Source organism: Ranitomeya imitator, chromosome 5, assembly GCF_032444005.1.
Source record: "Ranitomeya imitator isolate aRanImi1 chromosome 5, aRanImi1.pri, whole genome shotgun sequence".
Taxonomy (NCBI): Eukaryota; Metazoa; Chordata; class Amphibia; order Anura; family Dendrobatidae; genus Ranitomeya; species Ranitomeya imitator.
In genome coordinates, this window is record NC_091286.1 from 2,250,306 (window position 1) to 2,271,817 (window position 21,512).

The following is a 21,512-nucleotide window of genomic DNA, read 5'->3' on the forward strand; positions in this document are numbered from 1 at the left end:
GCGATTTACCGCGGTCCGTCCGGGCCTGGTGACCGCGCTCCATGACGCCGGCGGGGGCAGAGGCTGAGGGGGCTTGGTACCGCGGCCAGTGCAGCGTGAGGGCAGCGGCGGTGGGTGGAGCTTCACTGGCTCGCACTGCTCTCTGGACAGCAGTGCGGACCTTCAGGGAGGAAATGGGCAGGGCTTCGGTGGCTCGCATAGCACTCTAAGCAGTGCGGGCCTTCAGGGAGGAAGCGGGCATAGCTTTGCCTGCTCGTTCTGTGCTCTGGGAAGAAGATGGGACCTGCTACCAGGAATTGGCTGGGGCCCACCCGGCCATGAGGGAGGAGAAGGAAGCATTCGCCGAACATGTGCCCATCGCGAACGGGCCCGTTGTCAGGGCCCCTTGCCGCCAGCAGCCTCGCCCGGCGACAGCACCGTGACACCCGCCGCACCCCAGGACGGTGGACTGAACAGCAGTATGGGCACGGCGACTTGGAAGCGCCGGCCCCCCGCTGACATGCAGACACTTGGGAGGGGGGGCGGGAGGAGCGCACGGAGCATATACCCAGCGGCAACGCTGCAACGTCGGCGGCAGGAGCCCCAGAGGCTAAGGACGCGGCCGCGTGCCGACCATGGGAGAACGGATCGCCCGCCAGCGCGATGGATGACAGTGGTGAGTCTGAAGTTGGGAGAAGGGGGACTATCAGCCCAGGAAAGGGGAGAGTGGAAGACGGAGAGACGCGGCCTGTGTGATGTGGGGATAGGTTAGGGGAGGACGGAGCCCCGGGGACAATGAGGGGGCTTGAGGGGAGGCTAGGGAGTTGTGAGGGGGCACAGGAAGGTGAGCACCTAGGCCAGACATAAGGGATTGTAACCATTGCTCACCTTCCTGTGCTGCTGTCTGCCGCAGGGCCTCAATCATGGCTTCAGACATGGTTGTCAGGAGTTCCGGGACAACAGCTTCCAGGAGGTCAGCCGGGGAGAAAGAGGAAGGTGCTGGCCCCGGCACCTGGATTTAAACCCTTGTGGGTGTGGCTGGACGCCCCTTCCTCTCTCTTGCCGTTGGTCAGCTGGGCGTCCCAATTAGTGCAACACCTGGGGGGATTAGTGGGAGGGGGGAATTGGTACTGCATAGTTTTTTCCCTATGCGGTACCGTGCCTGCCACACATCTGGGGGCTGATATTGTCAGGTTGGTAAGGGGCCATGGATATTGGTCCCCACCAGCCTAAAAATAGCAGCCCGCAGCTGCCCCAGAAAAGGCGCATCTATTAAATGTAAGAATTCTGGTGCTTTGCCTGTCTCTTCCCACTTGCCCTGTAGTGGTGGCAAGTGTGGGGTATTTGTGGGGTTGATGTCACCTTTGTATTGTCAGGTGACATCAAGCCCCATGGTTTGGTAATGGAGAGGCGTCTATAAGACCCCTATCCATTACTAATCTTCTAGTTATATGGTAAATAAAGACACAGCCAGAATAAAGTCTTTAATTTGAAATAAGACTAAACACAGTTTTCCATTTTTATTTAAAAATAACAAACACAGTTATATTCACCTAACGCTTATTCCACCGAAGCCCTCATCTCCTGTAATAAAACTAAAATAAAAAAAAAACACCATATCCCTCACCTGTCTGTCGTTCTGTCCCACGCCGTAATCCATGTCTTGGGGATAAATAGCTTTCAACCTGGATGTTGCCAAGATGCGACCGTCCAGACTGAGAACCACATCTGGTTGTTATTGCCCAGATTCTGTTCTTGTCAGAAAATGCCCAAAGATGTTGAATGTTCAGCCAGAATTTCATAAAACCACAGACATGTGCAAAGCCTCCCCGCATTCTTTCACCTAATTTATCTTGTATAGTAGGATGTGTAACTCTACATTTACTTGTGATCTTGGGCCTTTGAAAGCCCAACCCTAAAAATAAAAGACCAGAGACTATTTGGACAGACAACGAGCGTGTGTCTCTCTGATTATTGCTTCATTGCGTAGGTACCTAAAAGACAGAACACCTGAGTAGGTTGGAAATCCCTTCTCTAAGGCTACGTTCACACTAGCGTTGTGCGCCGCTGCGTCGGCGACGCAACGCACCGAAAAACGTGCGCAAACGCACGCAAAAACGCTGCGTTTTTTGACGCGTGCGTCGTTTTTTGACGAAAATCGGACGCAAGAAAAATGCAACTTGTTGCGTTTTCTTGGTCCGACGCTAGCGTCAAAAAAGACGCACGTGTCGGAAAACGCAACAAGCAAAAACGCATGTGTCCCCCATGTTAAACATAGGGGCGCATGACGCGTGCGTCGCCGCTGCGTCGCCCGACGCACACTAGCCGAACGCTAGTGTGAACGTAGCCTAACAGGGGTGACGTCATTGAGGTTCCCTCTGGTCACTGAGGCTGTGTTGCCAGCCAGGCTGAACTGCGGGTGACATTAGCACCCTGGGAATAAGTCAGTGATCTCGTCACCGCAGTTCAAGCTCCGGGACTTCGCCATAGATCACTCCCCACATCAGAGATGTGTCCTGACCACACATGGTCAATGGCACCATCACTTCAAGGTGCGAGAAAGGAAACAGCCTGAAGGGGAAATCATCTGGACACTGCGGCCTCAAGGTTCAATATTAAAATCATCTATACTTTTAAAGAAAAAGAGAAGGAAGTCGATTTGGAAAGGGAAACAGAATTATTATTATTTTCATTTCGATTTTTGACATCTGACTATTCACATGAATCCCATCTGTCCTGCTCTGTCTGCCCTCACCTCCTTATCTTATCACCTTGTTCACAATAATCTGACCTTTCTCCAGCATGGATACCGGACTCTGCCCACAGAAACCGTCCAATTAAGAGAATCAAAGAGAGAAGTGAAGTAAAGAAACAGTCTTAGTGCTCACAATCCTCTGCGAGAAAAACGGACGAGTGCAGTCGTCCAATAAAACCTCGTGCTGCACTCTGACCTATGCTAATCTAGGAGTTTCTGCCCATCTGTGAGGATCGGACAGAGAAAAAAATCACAGTCTCCTGCGAGTGGCCGCGTATATCGGCCAAGATTCGCCAATGCAAGTCAATGAGTGCGCGAGAAAATGGACGGCAGCGGGGTACGCCATCCGGTCCGACACATCACCATTCTGCAGCATAGAAGACGACAATGGCTGCACAGGACAGCATTGCACATACGGAGCTATGTGACAAAGCTTGCATTGTACTCACATGACGCCCCTGCTACTTTTCTGGATCAATATGGGAGTGAGGCCAATACCTGCAGATATGGAGTTAATCGCGAGATATGACGTTCTGAAGCCGGGTGGTCACTCCACTGAAAGCTCAGCTACTCGGAGGACAGAAGCTTCACTCCCCCTGGCAGCCTCCAGCTTTCAGTCACATGGGGTGCGCCCAGCGCTGAATGACAGCTGGCTCTAATGCTGAGCACCCTCCCCGACTGAAAGCCCGAGGCAGCCAGGAAGAATAACAATCTTTTCCCGTCACTGCGGGGGGCCGCGTAGAATGCTGTTAATCTGCAGATTCAACCCATAGCTGCCTGATCACAGACCACTCCATCCAATGTCACTGAGCGAGAACGAGGGGCAAAATGTCACCCCTAGATGAGCAAAGCTAGAGAGAAAGACCCCCAAAAGACTGCAGAGAAAGGTGGATAGACAGACCACAAAAGACTGCAGAGAAAGGAGGAGAGACAGACCCCAAAAGACTGCAGAGGAAGGTGGAGAGACAGACCCCAAAAGACTGCAGAGAAAGCTGGGAGAGACAGACCCTAAAAGACTGCAGCGAGAGGTGGAGAGACAGACCCCAAAAGACTGCAGAGAAAGGAAGAAAGACAGACCCCAAAAGACTGCAGGGAAAGGTGGAGAGACAGACACCAAAAGACTGCAGAGAAAGGAGGAGAGACAGACCCCAAAAGACTGCAGAGAAAGGTGGGAGAGACAGACCTGAAAAGACTGCAGAGAAAGGTGGAGAGACAGACCCCAAAAGACTGCAGAGAAAGGAGAAGAGACAGACCCCAAAAGACTGCAGAGAAAGGTGGGAGAGACAGACCTGAAAAGACTGCAGAGAAAGGAAGAAAGACAGACCCCAAAAGACTGCAGAGAAAGGAAGAAAGACAGACCCCAAAAGACTGCAGAGAAAGGAAGAAAGACAGACCCCAAAAGACTGCAGAGAAAGGTGGGAGAGACAGACCTGAAAAGACTGCAGAGAAAGGAAGAAAGACAGACCCCAAAAGACTGCAGAGAAAGGAAGAAAGACAGACCCCAAAAGACTGCAGAGAAAGGAAGAAAGACAGACCCCAAAAGACTGCAGCGAGAGGTGGTCCTAAAAAGAAGAGAATGTCCAGCTTCATAATGTCATGATTAAGGGAGCTCAGTCTCCAGAAACGCGTTGAGTTCTTACCCGTACGGTTCGTGTTGAAGTTTGTATCCTTCATGTTTAAAGTTTGTGAATAAAGAAACCTCTTTTTTATGGATTCGGTGAAGTTGGACATTCTCTTCTTTTTTGGACTTCATACGTCTGGACGGGTCCGTGCTCCCGAGGTTTGATCTATGCATCGCGGGTGAGCTGGTTTATATTCCTTCTTTCTGAGAGGTGGTCCTACAGAGCAGTGGTGGTCCTACAGAGCACTGACCCAGGGGCCTAATACAAATGCTCAATGTGCACATTTATATTTTTAGTATATTCTGAGCCTATATTTCCCTTCAGTCACTAATATTTCTTACTTTTACATTTACGAGTGTAATGTGAAAACATTTTAAGAGTTCACATGGTGTGAAGACTTTATCAAGGTTCTGTGTGTGTCACTGACGAGCGCCTCCTTTACTCTCTTGCAGTATTCATGAATGCCGCCATCCCCATTGCTGCCGTGCTCATAGTAAGTAAATAATCCTTGTCCCAATGGCTGCTGGTGCTGATCCCGGCTGCTGCCACTATCGCTACCGCCTACTGCTGCTGCCACTATCGCTACCGCCTACTGCTGCTGCCACTATCGCTACCGCCTACTGCTGCTGCCATTATCGCTACCACCTACTGCTGCTGCCACTATCGCTACCTCCTACTGCTGCTGCCACTATCGCTACCGCCTACTGCTGCTGCCACTATCGCTACCGCCTACTGCTGCTGCCACTATCGCTACCGCCTACTGCTGCTGCCATTATCGCTACCACCTACTGCTGCTGCCACTATCGCTACCTCCTACTGCTGCTGCCACTATCGCTACCGCCTACTGCTGCTACCACTATCGCTACCGCCTACTGCTGCTGCCACTATCGCTACCGCCTACTGCTGCTGCCACTATCGCTACCGCCTACTGCTGCTACCACTACCGCCACCGCCTACTGCTGCTGCCACTATCGCTACCACCTACTGCTGCTGCCACTATCGCTACCGCCTACTGCTGCTGCCACTATCGCTACCGCCTACTGCTGCTGCCACTATCGCTACCACCTACTGCTGCTGCCACTATTGCTACCACCTACTGCTGCTGCCACTATCGCTGCCACCTACTGTTGCCACCACTATCGCTACCACCTACTGCTGCTGCCACTATCGCTACCGCCTACTGCTGCTGCCACTATCGCTGCCACCTACTGTTGCAACCACTATCGCTACCACCTACTGCTGCCGCCACTATCGCTACCGCCTTCTGCTGTCGCCACTATAACTTCTGCTACCACCTACTGCTGTCGCCACTATAACTTCTGCTACCACCTACTGCTGCCGCCTCTATCGCTACCACTTACTGCTGCCGCCACTATAACTTCTGCTACCACCTACTGCTGTCGCCACTATCGCTACCACCTACTGCTGCCACCTACTACTGTCGCCACTATCGCTACCACCTACTGCTGCCGCCACTATAACTTCTGCTACCACCTACTGCTGTCGCCACTATCGCTACCACCTACTGCTGCTGCCACTATCGCTACCACCTACTGCTGCCACCACTATCGCTACCACCTACTGCTGCTGCCACTATCGCTACCACCTACTGCTGCCGCCACTATCGCTACCACCTACTGCTGCCACCACTATCGCTACTACCTACTGCTGCTGCCACTATCGCTACCACCTACTGCTGCTGCCACTATCGCTACCACCTACTGCTGCCACCATCACTGCTGCCGCCACTATCGCTACCACCTACTGCTGCCACCACTATCGCTACCACCTACTGCTGCCGCCACTATCGCTACCACCTACTGCTGCTGCCACTATCGCTACCACCTACTGCTGCCACCACTGTCACTGCTGCCGCCACTATCCCACCACCTGCTGCTGCCACTATCGCTACCACCGACTGCTGCTGCCACCTACTGCTGCCACTATCGCTGCTGCCACCTACTGCTGCCGCCACTATCGCTACCACCTACTGCTGCCGCCACTATCACTGCTGCCGCCACTATTGCTACCACCTGCTGCTGCCGCCACTATCGCTACCACCTACTGCTGCCGCCACTATCGCTGCTGCTGCCACTATCGCTACCACCTACTGCTGCTGCCACTATCGCTGCTGCCACCTACTGCTGCCGCCACTATCGCTACCATCTACTGCTGCCGCCACTATCGCTGCTGCCGCCACTATCGCTACCACCTACTGCTGCCGCCACTATCGCTACCACCTACTGCTGCCACCACTATCGCTACCACCTATTGCTGCTGCTGCCACTATTGCTACCACCTACTGTAGCTGCCACTATCATTGCTGCCACTACTATCGCTACCACCTGCTGCTGCCGCTATCACTACCACCTACTACTGCCGCCATTATCGTTGCTGCCACCACTATCGCTACCACCTACTGCTGCCACTATTGCTGCTGTCACTATTGTTACCACCTGCTGCTGCCACTATCGCTAGCCTCTTCTGCTGCCACTATCGCTACCACCTACTTCTGCCACCACTATCGCTACCACCTACTGCTGCCACTATCGCTACCACCTACTGCTGCCACCAGTATTGCTACCACCTGCTGCTGCCGCCACTGTCACTACCACCTGCTGCTGCCACCACTATCGCTACCACCTACTGCTGCTGCCACCACTATCGCTACCACCTACTGCTGCCACTATCGCTACCACCTACTGCTGCCACCACTATTGCTACCACCTACTGCTGCTGCCACTATCGCTACCATCTACTGCTGCCACCACTATCGCTACCACCTACTGTTGCTACCACTATCGCTACCACCTACTGCTGCCGCCACTATCGCTACCACCTCCTGCTGGCACTATCGCTAGCCCCTTCTGCTGCCACTGTCGCTACCACCTACTGCTGCCACCACTATCGCTGCTGTCACCACTATTGCTACCACCTGCTGCTGCCACTATTGCTAGCCCCTTCTGCTGCCACTATCGCTAGCCCCTGCTGCCACCACTATCTCTGCTGCCACCACTATTGCTACCACCTGCTGCTGCCACCACTATCGCTACCACCTACTGCTGCCGCCACTATCGCTGCAACCTGCTGCTGCCGCCACCATCACTAGCCCCTGCTGCCGCCACTATCACTAGCCCCTGTGGCTGCTACTATTGCTAGCCCCTGCTGCTGCCGCCACTATTGCTGCCGTTGCACCTTGCTGCTGCTATTGCTGCCCTATCACTGTCCCTGCTGCTGCCGCTATCCCTACCACCTACTGCTGCCACCAGTATCGCTGCGGCCACCGCTATCACTACCACCTGCTGCTGCCGCCACTATGGTTGGCCCCTACTGCCACCACATTGGTTGGCCCCTGCTGCCACCACTATGGTTGGCCCCTCCTTCTGCCGACACTATTGCTGGCCCCTGCTGCCGACACTATGGCTGGCCCCTGCTTCCTCCACTATGGCTGGCCCCTGCTGCCTCCACTATGGCTGGCCCCTGCTCCCTTCACCATGGCTGGCCCCTGCTGCCGACACTATGGCTGGCTCCTGCTGCTGCCACCATGGCTGGCCCCTGCTGCCTCCACTATGGCTGGCCCCTGCTGCCTCCACTATGGCTGGCCCCTGCTTCCTCCACTATGGCTGGCCCCTGCTCCCTCCACCATGGCTGGCCCCTGCTCCCTCCACCATGGCTGGCCCCTGCTCCCTCCACCATGGCTGGCCCCTGCTCCCTCCACCATGGCTGGCCCCTGCTCCCTCCACCATGGCTGGCCCCTGCTGCCTCCACCATGGCTGGCCCCTGCTGCCTCCACTATGGCTGGCCCCTGCTGCCTCCACTATGGCTGGCCGCTGCTGCCTCCACTATGGCTGGCCCCTGCTCCCTCCACCATGGCTGGCCCCTGCTCCCTCCACCATGGCTGGCCCCTGCTCCCTCCACCATGGCTGGCCCCTGCTCCCTCCACCATGGCTGGCCCCTGCTCCCTCCACCATGGCTGGCCCCTGCTCCCTCCACCATGGCTGGCCCCTGCTGCCTCTACTAAGGCTGGCCCCTGCTGCCGACAATATGGCTGGCCCCTCCTGCTGCCGACACTATTGCTGGCCCCTGCTGCCTCCACTATGGCTGGCCCCTGCTGCCAACACAATGGCTGGCTCCTGCTGCTGCCACCATGGCTGGCCCCTGCTGCCTCCACTATGGCTGGCCCCTGCTGCCTCCACTATGGCTGGCCCCTGCTCCCTCCACCATGGCTGGCCCCTGCTCCCTCCACCATGGCTGGCCTCTGCTCCCTCCACCATGGCTGGCCCCTGCTCCCTCCACCATGGCTGGCCCCTGCTGCCTCCACTAAGGCTGGCCCCTGCTGCCGACAATATGGCTGGCCCCTCCTGCTGCCGACACTATTGCTGGCCCCTGCTGCCTCCACTATGGCTGGCCCCTGCTGCCAACACAATGGCTGGCTCCTGCTGCTGCCACCATGGCTGGCCCCTGCTGCCTCCACTATGGCTGGCCCCTCCTGCCTACACTATGGCTGGTCCCTGCTGCTTCCTCCACTAAGGCTGGCCCCTGCTGTCTCCACTATGGCTGGCCCCTGCTGCCGACACTATGGCTTATCCCTGCTGCCGACACTATGGCTGGTCCCTGCTGCCGACACTATGGCTGCCCCCTCCTGCTGCCGACACTATGGCTTTCCCCTGCTGCCGACACTATGGCTTTCCCCTGCTGTCTCCACTATGGCTGGCCCCTGCTGCCGACACCATGGCTGGCCCCTGCTGCCTCCTCTATGGCTGGTCCCTGCTGCCGACACTATGGCTGGTCCCTGCTGCCGACACTATGGCTGGCCCCTCCTGCTGCTGACACTATGGCTGGCCCCTCCTGCTGCCGACACTATGGCTTTTCCCTGCTACTCCCACTATGGCTGGCCCCTGCTGCCGCCGCTATCACTAAATTCTGCTTCCGCTACCATCGCTGCCCCCACTGCTGACCCATTTCTCCCTTCTGTTTAAATCCAGACGTTCGTGGTTCATGTCCATCTCCTGAGCCGTGATGACTTCTCTCCAGCTGTGGCTTTTGCCTCCCTCTCTCTGTTCCACATCCTGGTGACCCCATTATTCTTACTGTCCAGTGTGGTCCGATCTACTGTCAAAGCTCTGGTCAGGTACATGACCCATATTGGTACTGGAAGGGGCTGTGGGGCTAATGATGAGAAATGGGGGTGCTGGGCAGAGATGGCTAATTGTGTGGCCATGCCACTGAGCATTCCAGCAGCCGTGGTAACCTGGAGTGACCTGCAGGACTTGCTGATGGCAAAGAGTGGGCTCGTCAGTCTGACTGAATCATATTCTTTTCTGCCCAGTTAATCAGCCTTGTAGCTCCTGTAATGTCAGTGGTGTCTCTCTCCTCGGTTGTACGTCTGCATAACTACTGTAATGTCAGTGATGTCTCTTTCTCTCCTCAGTTGGACAGCTGCACAGCTCCTGTATTTTCTCTTTCTCCTCGGTTGGACGGCTGCACAGCTCCTGTAATGTCAGTTATGTCTCTGTAATGCTGCTGTAGTGCAGTATAGCGCAACCTCCACCAAGGGATGCTGGTGAGAGAAGAAAGGTTGCACACCCAGAGTAACACCACTGAGCAGCAGCACAAGCGCCACCAAGTGGTGAAAGAGTGGTCAGACGAGCCGAGTCAGAAACCGTCAGGACAGGAAGTACCAGAGGTCACAGCAATACACATGATCAAATACAAGCCAGAAGTCAGAGCCAGACGGGAGCAAAGATAACTGAGACGAGAGACAGTCAAACAGGTCAGGAGACAAGCCGGTTCACATACCAAGAGGTCCAAGCACAGGGAGCGAACACTAAGACAAGCGGGGTGACAGGAAAAGGAAGTCACGGGAACAGAGTAAACGGGCAGAGGACAAAACATGGTATCAAGGGGTCAGCTGCTCTAGCCTGGGAGTATGAACTATCACTGACATTGGTCTGCAGGCCACAGCAGACTTAAATAGCCACACAGAACCCCAAACAAGGCAGAGAAGGTTGACCCCCGCATGACCAGACCAGGGAGAGAATAGCATGAAACAAACCCCTGCCTGGATCAAGACACGCTGTCCCTCTGTCAATGGGGGGGCCACCGGACCCCCAGGTTTACCTGGATAACGAGCATGAAAGGCCCGGACCAACCGATCCACATGGACAAAACGCGCTGGCACCCACAACCAGTCCTCAAGACCGTAACCCTTCCAATGGACCAAATACTGAAGAGAACGGTGGAGCATACGAGAATCCACAACCCGTGCCACCTCATACCCAGTCTGGCGATCTACCAGAACAGGTGGCGGGTGCGAGGGAGACTCACCTGAGGAAGACACCAATGGCTTCAGAAGCGCCTTGTGGAACAAATTGGGGATCCGGAATGACGAAAGCAGGCGCAGGCGAAAGGCCACATGATAAACCACCTCTAAAATTTCATAAGGACCATTAAACTTGGGACCCAACTTAGCTGAAGAAATCCTCAACCTTATATTCTTGGTGGATAACCATACCTTATCCCCCACCTGGAAAGCCAGCTCCACCGAACCTTCTTTTACCCTCAAAAATTTGTACTTGAACTGAGCCTCCCCAATGTTTCTTGATTGACAACGATTATTGAAAGCGAATTCTGCCATGGGTACCGAAGAGCACCAATCATCCTGTCTAGACGTGGCAAGATACCGCAATATCTGCTCCAAAGACTGATTGGTCCTCTCAGTCTGACCATTGGTCTCGGGATGATAGGCTGACGAAAAGGTCAGACTGATACCCAGCCTTTTACAAAAAGCCCTCCATAATTTCGACACAAATTGCACCCCTCTATCAGATACCACAATGACAGGCACACCATGCAATCGGACAACATGCTCAATGAATAGTTTTGAGTCTCAGCATTAGGAAGACACCGCCAATGGTACAAAATGCGCCTGTTTACTGAACTGAATCAACAACTACCCAGATAACGGTTTGCCATTAGAGGGGAGAAGATCGGTGATAAAATCCATGAACAGATGAGTCCACGGTCTATCTGGAACTGGCAGTGGCACCAGTTCCCCAGCCAGCCGGTTATGGTAGGTTTTTGCACGGGCACAAGTTTCGCATGAGGACACAAACCCAGTGACGTCAGAAGCCGAGGGCCACCAAAAGAGCCTAGCGATGGCTTTACGCGTGGCTGAGATTCCAAGATGCCCACTCATAGCCGAGTCATGGAATTCCCGAAGCACCCTTAACCGATACTGGACAGGCACGAAGAACTTATTATTAGGTACGGACGGAGGAGGAAGAGATTGAGCCTCACGAATCTCCCGCTCCAATGCCGAGGAAACTGCAGCCACCACCACTCCGTGCTTAAGAATGGAGGAAGGAGGTTCAGGAGGTGATATTGGATACCAGCTGCGAGATAAGGCATCAGCCTTCACATTATTTTACCCTGGCCTGAAAGTGATTGAAAACTGAAATCGAGAGAAAAAAAGTGGCCACCTCGCCTGCCTAAGGGGTTCAACATTTGGCGGACTCGATGTAAGACAGGTTCTTGTGATCTGTAATGACAGTGATATGATGGACAGCCACCTCCAAAAAATGCCTCCATTCTTCCAATCTAATGGCCTACAACTCCCGGTTACCAACATCATAATTAATTTGAGCAGAGGAAATTTTTTTCGAAAAGAAGGCACAGGGTTTCAAATTGGTTAACGTGGTTGGCCCTTGGGACACCACCGCTCCCACTCCCACCTCCGAGGCGTCCACCTCCACGATAAACGGTTTAGACAAATCACGTTGAATCAGCAAAGGGGCAGACATGAAACAGTTTTTTAAAGAAGAAAATGCCATCTAAGCTGGAGCTGACCAATTTTTGAGATCAGCCCCCTTACGAGTTAAATCAGTGAGGGGTTTGACCACCTGGGAAAACCCCTTGATGAATTTTCTATAGTAATTGGCGAAACCCAGAATACGCTGAAGACCCTTGATATCTCTGGGTTGCACCCAATCCAAAATAGCTTGTACCTTTCTAGGGTCCATACGAAACCCCTCAGCAGACAAAATGACCCCAAGAAAGGACAATTCTTGAGCAAAAATTCTAATGTGTACCTAATTATTTGTACTAAATGTCCAACTGGGGGTCTGTTTGTAGGGAAGACAGGGCCGAAACTGAGAACAAGGATGAACTCTTATCGCCCCACAATAAGGGAAAAAAGAATCTCTCCCTGGATCACATCACCATGGACATGAGATTACTGGTATTAAAGGGTAATTTCAAATCTCAGAGAGACAGAAGGGTCTGGGAATATAAACTCATGAGGACCTTTGACACTCTCAGTGCAGGAATGAATGTGTCGCATGGATTTATGTCTTTTTGCATCAATTAAGGAATTTGCTCTTCAGACCATGTGGGGGCATCATAACAGTACCAGACCCATTCAGAGGACCATAAAACATTAAGACTTCCTTATCTATGAACTGTTTATCACATAATAGCAATTCTGCTTCACATCACGTTTCTTATCTATGGCATTATTTCTGGGCTGTATTGTGCATAAATATCTGATTCTTCAGAATTTCTTTTCGTCTATGCCTGATGAAGGGACCTGAGTAGTCTCGAAAGCTTGCAATTTGTTACCATCTTTTCAGTTAGCCATTAAAAGTTATCAACCACTGAGGACTCTCAATTCTAAATATTTTTCTGTGAAAAAAAAATTAACACTTCTCCAGTTTAACAAAGAGTGAATTCTCTCTGAGCCTCTGGAGACCCGCACAGAGGTTACCCTTGTGACTCTGTTTGTCCGAAGAATATATAAGGATATCATCCAGATAAAATACCATGAAGTGCCCAATAAAATCTGAGAAAACATGAATAATGAAATTCTGGAATACTACTGGCCTGTTAGGCCAAAGAGCTTAACCAAATTTTCAAACAAACCCTCAGAGTTGAGAAATGCAGTTTTCCACTCATCCCCCTCCTGCATACGGATGAGATTATATGCTCCCTGAGGTCCAAATTAGAGAACCACCTGGCCCCCGACAATTGATTGTTCAAATCAGGTATAAGAGGGAGGGCATAAGTGTTCCTTACGGTGATTTTATTCAATTCTTGAAAATCGAGGCATGGGCGTAAACCACCATCCTTTTTCTTAACAAAAAAGAACCCCACCACCGGAAAGAGATGGCTGAATGTGCCCTTTATGAAGGCTATCGGAGATATACTCCTTCATAGCAGCCCGCTCAGGGCCGGAGAGATTGTACAGATGGGCCTTGGGCAATTTGGCACCAGGAACAAGATCAACAGCACAATCGAATGGGCGGTGTGGTAGTAGAACCTCAGCCTCCTTTTTGGAGAACACATCCTCAAAGTCCTTCAGGTACTCCGGAATACGCTCCGGACTGACGGATGACACAGATACAGAAATAAGACATTTCTTAGAACAATTGGGACCCCATTTCACGATGTTCCGAGCTTCCCAGTCAATGACCGGGTTATGTACTAGAAGCCAGGGGAACCCCAACACCAATCCCGCTGGCAGATTGTCCAGAACAAAACATGTAATACGTTCTTGATGACAAGACCCCACCTTGAGGATAAACTCCTTGGAGACAAACTTAACCACATTCTTAGCAAGAGGAGTTTTATCAATGGCCATGATATTAATGGGAGTTTCCAACCTGACTGTCTCTAACTTACATTTGGCCACCAACTCAGAGTCAAGTTCAGCGATGACCCACAGTCCACAAAAGCTGAAGTGGGAGTACAACAGTTTTCAACCAAACATTCCACTTCCAATTGTAATTTAAGTAGTGAGGAAAAAGGTATCTGGGAGTCTGGGCAACGTCCTCAAGAGTTACCCAGACTTAGGCGTTTCCCGGCACCTTGGGAATAGGAGGACAGGAAGGACAGTACTTTCGCCATTGTCCTGGATTGCCGCAGTAGAAGCAAAGTCTCCCTTCTCGTCGTCGTCTCCTCTCCCCTTCCTGACTGTGGTTGTCCCCACTTCCATAGGCTCGGAATGAGGTGTGGCTTCGGGATTACTCGGAAGGAGAGGGACTTCTCGCTGCATGACACCCCTCTCCCATAGTCTGCGATCCATATGGATGGCCTGAGTCATAGCCTCCTCCAAGGAACTAGGTGGTGGATGGAGAGCCAGTGCGTCCTTCAGATGATCTGACAGTCCCCTCCGGAACTGACACCTGAGCGCTGAGTCATTCTAGGATACCTCAGGGGACCATTGCCTGAACTCTGAGCAGTACCACTCGGCTGAGCGCTTTCTGTGAATCAGACCCATGATAGTGTCCTCTGCCACCCTGACATGGTCCAGTTCAGCATAGATAAGTCCTAGGGCCTCAAAGAACCTAGCCACCGACATCCGTTTAGGGGCAGTGGGAGGTGTTGTGAGTTCTGTTTTTGGGCTCCCTCTGGTGGTTACTGATGGTACTGGGTGACTTGTGTTCTCTGCGGTCTCTGGTGTCCACCTGTTCCATCAGGTTATGGGAGTTTCCTATTTAACCTGGCTTTTTTGTCATTTCCTCGCCGGCTATCAATGTAATCAGCGTGTCTTTTTACCTCTGCTCCCTGCGTCTGTTATCTTCAAGACTAGCTAAGTTTTGATTTTCTTGTTCCACGTTTTGCTTAATTTTTGTCTTGTCCAGCTTGCAGATATGTGATTCCTTGCTGCTGGTTGCTCTAGTGGGCTGAAATTACTCCTCATGTTCCATGAGTTGGCACATGAGTTCAAGTAATTTCAGGATGGTTTTTTGAAGGGTTTTTCGCTGACCGCGCAGTTCACTTTTGTATCCTCTGCTATCTAGCTTTAGCGGGCCTCATTTTTGCTGATTCTATTTTCATAACTACGTATGTGCTTTCCTCTCATTTCACCGTTATTACATGTGGGGGGCTGCTATTTCTGTGGGGTGTTTCTCTGGAGGCAAGTGAGGTCTGTGTTTCTTCTTATAGGGGAAGTTAATCCTTCGGCTGGCGCGAGACGTCTAGGAATCATCGTAGGCACGTTCCCCGGCTACTGCTAGTTGTGTGTTAGGTTCAGGATCGCGGTCAGCTCAGGTTCCATCACCCTAGAGCTTGTTTTGTTTTTGTGCTTGTCCTTTTGTGATCCCCTGCCATTGGGATCATGACAGTATAGCCGGCCTAAAAAAAATTGGTCATCGTTTTGGCTGAAGTAGGAGGAAAAGTAGTCTGAGGAAGTTTTTTTTTTTTTTCCCTCCTCAGTGTTTGCTGCCTAGCCTTAATTGCAGCTTGACTGCTTTTTTCCTCCTCTTAATCCTTGAATGGCTCTGACCTCAGCTGTTTATCATGGACGTCCAGAGTTTGGCTTCCAGCCTGAATAATCTTGCTGCTAAGGTTCAAAATATACAAGATTTTGTTGTACATACGCCTATGTCTGAACCTAGAATTCCTGTCCCAGAGTTTTTTTTCTGGAGATAGATCTAGTTTTCTGAATTTTAGGAACAATTGCAAGTTGTTTCTTTCCTTGAAATCTCGCTCCTCTGGAGACCCTGCTCAGCAGGTCAAGATTGTTATATCTTTCCTGCAGGGTGACCCTCAGAATTGGGCATTTGCATTGGCACCAGGGGATCCTGCGTTGCTCAATGTGGATGCGTTTTTTCTGGCATTGGGTTTGCTCTATGAGGAACCTAACCTAGAGATTCAGGCTGAAAAAGCTTTATTGGCTCTCTCTCAGGGGCAAGATGAAGCAGAAATATATTGTCAGAAATTTCGGAAATGGTCGGTGCTTACTCAGTGGAATGAGTGCGCTCTGGCTGCAAAATTCAGAGATGGCCTTTCTGAGGCCATTAAAGATGTTATGGTGGGGTTCCCGGCGCGTACAGGTCTGAATGAGTCCATGACTATGGCTATTCAGATTGATCGGCGTTTACGGGAGCGCAAACCTGTGCACCATTTGGCGGTGTCTTCTGAACAGGCACCTGAGACAATGCAATGTGATAGAATTCAGTCCAGAAGTGAACGGCAAAATTATAGGCGGAAAAATGGATTGTGTTTTTATTGTGGTGATTCAGCTCATGTTATATCAGCATGCTCTAAACGCACAAAAAAGGTTGATAAGTCTGTTGCCATTGGTACTTTACAGTCTAAGTTCATTCTGTCTGTGACGCTGATTTGTTCATTATCAGCCATTTCCGTCGATGCCTATGTGGATTCAGGCGCTGCCCTGAGTCTTATGGATTGGTCATTTGCCAATCGCTGTGGGTTTAGTCTGGAACCTCTGGAAGTTCCTATTCCTTTGAAAGGAATTGACTCTACACCTTTGGCTATGAATAAACCTCAGTACTGGACACAAGTGACCATGCGTATGACTCCCGTTCATCAGGAGGTGATTCGCTTCCTGGTACTGTATAATTTACATGATGTTTTAGTGCTTGGTCTGCCATGGTTACAAACTCATAACCCAGTCCTGGACTGGAAAACAATGTCTGTGTTAAGCTGGGGATGTCAGGGGGTTCATGATGATGCATCTCCGATTTCTATCGCTTCATCTACTCCTTCTGAGGTTCCGGTATTTTTGTCTGATTATCGGGAGGTTTTTGAGGAGCCTAAGCTCAGTTCGCTTCCTCCTCACAGGGATTGCGATTGTGCTATAGATTTAATTCCTGGTAGTAAATTCCCTAAAGGTCATTTGTTCAATCTGTCAGTGCCAGAGCATACTGCTATGCGGAATTATGTTAAGGAGTCCTTGGAAAAGGGACATATCCGTCCATCTTCGTCCCCTTTGGGAGCAGGTTTTTTTTTTGTGGCCAAAAAAGATGGTTCCTTGAGGCCTTGCATAGATTATCGTCTTTTGAATAAGATTACAGTCAAATATCAGTATCCTTTGCCATTGTTGACTGATTTGTTCGCTCGCATTAAGGGGGCTAAATGGTTCACTAAGATTGATCTTCGGGGTGCGTATAATCTTGTGCGGATAAGGCAGGGTGATGAGTGGAAAACCGCATTTAATACGCCTGAGGGCCATTTCGAGTATTTGGTGATGCCTTTTGGACTTTCTAATGCTCCTTCTGTCTTCCAGTCTTTTATGCACAATATTTTTCGTGAATATCTGGATAAATTTATTATCGTGTGTTTGGATGATGTTTTGTTTTTTTCTGATGACTGGGAGTCTCATGTTCAGCAGGTCAGGAAGGTGTTTCAGGTCCTGCGGGCCAATTCTTTGTTTGTAGAGGGTTCTAAATGTCTCTTTGGAGTCCAGAAGATTTCTTTTTTGGGGTATATTTTTTCCCCTTCTACTATTGAGATGGATCCCGTCAAGGTTCAGGCTATTTGTGACTGGACGCAGCCTACATCTCTTAAGAGTCTGCAGAAGTTCTTGGGCTTTGCTAATTTTTATCGTCGCTTCATAACTAATTTTTCTAGTGTTGTTAAGCCTTTGACGGATTTGACTAAAAAGGGTGCTGATGTTACTGACTGGTCTCCTGCGGCTGTGGAGGCCTTTCAGGAACTTAAGCGCCGGTTTTCTTCTGCTCCTGTGTTGCGTCAGCCAGATACGTCACTTCCTTTTCAGGTTGAGGTTGATGCTTCCGAGATCGGAGCGGGGGCGGTTTTGTCACAGAGAAGCTCCGATGGCTCAGTGATGAAGTCATGTGCGTTCTTTTCTAGAAAATTTTCGCCCGCTGAACGGAATTATGATGTTGGTAATCGGGAGCTTTTGGCCATGAAGTGGGCATTTGAGGAGTGGCGTCATTGGCTGGAGGGTGCTAGACATCGTGTGGTGGTCTTGACTGATCACAAAAATCTTATGTACCTTGAGTCTGCCAAGCGTCTGAATCCTAGACAGGCTCGTTGGTCACTGTTTTTCTCCCGTTTCAATTTTGTGGTTTCATACCTGCCAGGTTCAAAGAATGTGAAGGCGGATGCTCTTTCTAGGAGTTTTGTGCCTGACTCCCCTGGAAATTCTGAGCCCACTGGTATCCTTAGGGATGGGGTGATTTTGTCGGCTGTCTCCCCAGACTTGCGACGTGCTTTGCAGGAGTTTCAGGTGGATAAACCTGATCGTTGTCCGCCGGAAAGACTGTTTGTTCCGGATAATTGGACCAGTAGAGTCATCTCCGAGGTCCATCTTCTGTGTTGGCAGGTCATCCTGGAATATTTGGTACTAGAGACTTGGTGGCCAGGTCTTTTTGGTGGCCTTCCTTGTCGAGGGATGTGCGTTCTTTCGTGCAGTCTTGTGGAGTTTGCGCTCGGGCTAAGCCTTGCTGTTCTCGGGCCAGTGGATTGTTGTTACCTTTGCCTATCCCGAAGAGGCCTTGGACGCACATTTCCATGGACTTTATTTCGGATCTCCCTGTCTCTCAAAAAATGTCCGTCATATGGGTTGTGTGTGACCGCTTTTCTAAGATGGTTCATCTGGTACCCTTGCCTAAGTTACATTCCTCTTCTGAGTTGGTCCCTCTGTTTTTTCAAAACGTGGTCCGTTTGCATGGCATTCCGGAGAACATCGTTTCTGACAGGGGATCCCAGTTTGTGTCTAGATTTTGGCGGACGTTCTGTGCTAAGATGGGCATTGATTTGTCCTTTTCGTCTGCATTCCATCCCCAGACAAATGGCCAGACGGAACGAACTAATCAGACTTTAGAAACTTATTTAAGGTGTTTTGTTTCTGCTGATCAAGATGACTGGGTTTCCTTTTTGCCGCTTGCCGAGTTTGCCCTTAATAATCGGGCTAGTTCTGCTACCTTGGTTTCTCCTTTCTTTTGTAATTCGGGGTTTCATCCTCGTTTTTCCTCTGGTCAGGTGGAGCCTTCTGATTGTCCTGGAGTGGACATGGTGGTGGATAGGTTGCATCGGATTTGGAGTCATGTGGTGGACAATTTGAAGTTGTCCCAGGAGAGGGCTCAGCAGTTTGCTAATCGCCGTCGCCGCGTGGGTCCTCGACTTCTTGTTGGGGACTTGGTGTGGTTGTCTTCTCGTTTTGTTCCTATGAAGGTCTCTTCTCCTAAGTTCAAGCCTCGGTTCATCGGTCCCTATAGGATCTTGGAAATTCTTAACCCTGTGTCGTTTCGTTTGGATCTCCCGGCATCATTTGCTATTCATAATGTGTTCCATCGGTCGTTGTTGCGGAAGTATGAGGTACCTGTCGTTCCTTCGCTTGAGCCTCCTGCTCCGGTGCTGGTGGACGGTGAATTGGAGTATGTTGTGGAGAAGATCTTGGATTCTCGTGTTTCCAGACGGAAACTCCAGTATTTGGTCAAGTGGAAGGGTTATGGTCAGGAGGATAATTCTTGGGTGATTGCCTCTGATGTTCATGCTGCCGATTTGGTCCGTGCTTTTCATAGGGCTCATCCTGGTCGCCCTGGTGGTTCTCGTGAGGGTTCGGTGACCCCTCCTCAAGGGGGGGGTACTGTTGTGAGTTCTGTTTTTGGGCTCCCTCTGGTGGTTACTGATGGTACTGGGTGACTTGTGTTCTCTGCGGTCTCTGGTGTCCACCTGTTCCATCAGGTTATGGGAGTTTCCTATTTAACCTGGCTTTTTTGTCATTTCCTCGCCGGCTATCAATGTAATCAGCGTGTCTTTTTACCTCTGCTCCCTGCGTCTGTTATCTTCAGGACTAGCTAAGTTTTGATTTTCTTGTTCCACGTTTTGCTTAATTTTTGTCTTGTCCAGCTTGCAGATATGTGATTCCTTGCTGCTGGTTGCTCTAGTGGGCTGAAATTACTCCTCATGTTCCATGAGTTGGCACATGAGTTCAAGTAATTTCAGGATGGTTTTTTGAAGGGTTTTTCGCTGACCGCGCAGTTCACTTTTGTATCCTCTGCTATCTAGCTTTAGCGGGCCTCATTTTTGCTGATTCTATTTTCATAACTACGTATGTGCTTTCCTCTCATTTCACCGTTATTACATGTGGGGGGCTGCTATTTCTGTGGGGTGTTTCTCTGGAGGCAAGTGAGGTCTGTGTTTCTTCTTATAGGGGAAGTTAATCCTTCGGCTGGCGCGAGACGTCTAGGAATCATCGTAGGCACGTTCCCCGGCTACTGCTAGTTGTGTGTTAGGTTCAGGATCGCGGTCAGCTCAGGTTCCATCACCCTAGAGCTTGTTTTGTTTTTGTGCTTGTCCTTTTGTGATCCCCTGCCATTGGGATCATGACAGGGAGGCAGGGAGAAAGCCCAAGATTGGGGACCGTCCCTGAGTAAGGAGATAACAATCCCCACCTGCTGAGTCTCATTTCCCAATGATCGAGGTCTTAGAGAAAACAATAATTTACACATCTCCCTGAACATGCCAAATTTATCTTTCTCGTCAGAACAGGTGTCAGTAAGCCTAACCGAGAGTTGAGGAGAGTGCAAAGCGACATCTACAAAATCACCAGGTCGACTAACAGCATGAAGGGTGGTTCCCTGCACGGTCTTAACATTCTCCGTCAACTCTTTTTGTAATTGAGTATTGGACGTGGTTAGGGCCCGATATTCCACCGATAAATCCTGCATCATCTGTGTCAAACTGGACACCTGATTTGCCAAGTTACGAATCGGATCCATGACCAGTAATGTAAAGATCTGTAATGCTGCTGCAGTGCAGTATAACGCAACCTCCACTAGGGGGTGCTGATGAGGGAAGAAAGGTTGCACACCTAGTGTAAAGAGTGAAAGAGTGGTCAGACGAGCCGAGTCAGAAACCGTCAGGACAGGAGGTATCAGAGGTCACAGCAATACACGTGGTCAAATACAAGCGAGAAGTCAGAGCCAGACGGGAGCAAATGTAACCGAGACAAGAGACAAACAGGTCAGAAGACAAGCTGGGTTACATACCAGCTCCTGTAATGTCAGTGGTCTCTCCTCGGACGGCTGCACAGCTCCTGTAATGTCAGTGATGTCTCTTTCTCCCCTCGGTTGGACGGGTGCAGAGCTCCTGTAATGTCAGTGATGTCTCTTTCTCTCCTCGGTTGGACGGCTCCTGTAATGTCTCTTTCTCCTCAGTTAGACGGCTGAACAGGTCCTGTAATGTCAGTGATGCCGGTTGTGGTGGTCTTTGCTGCCGTCTGTCACTGTGTTCCAGTGCTGTTTTCTGTTCTCGCAGTGTCCAGAAGTTGAGCGAGTTCTTCTTCAGTGAGGAGATTGGAGAGGACACAGATAAATGTCTGCCGCCGCGTAAGACAGGAAATCGGCACAAGTATCAAGCACTGGTGAGTGTAAAAACGCGAA

The 21,512-nt window shown here is 50.8% G+C and overlaps 1 protein-coding gene across 1 annotated transcript in view; it reads left to right on the plus strand.

The window, feature by feature from the left end:
* ABCC8 (ATP binding cassette subfamily C member 8) overlaps nt 1–21,512 on the plus strand; it is a 434,375-nt gene that overhangs the window by 211,910 nt on the left and 200,953 nt on the right. The window contains exons 11-13 of the mRNA XM_069768187.1: nt 4,809–4,849; nt 9,342–9,487; nt 21,388–21,493. Of these exons, the coding sequence (XP_069624288.1) occupies nt 4,809–4,849; nt 9,342–9,487; nt 21,388–21,493 (293 nt within the window). The remainder of the gene's footprint in view (nt 1–4,808; nt 4,850–9,341; nt 9,488–21,387; nt 21,494–21,512) is intronic.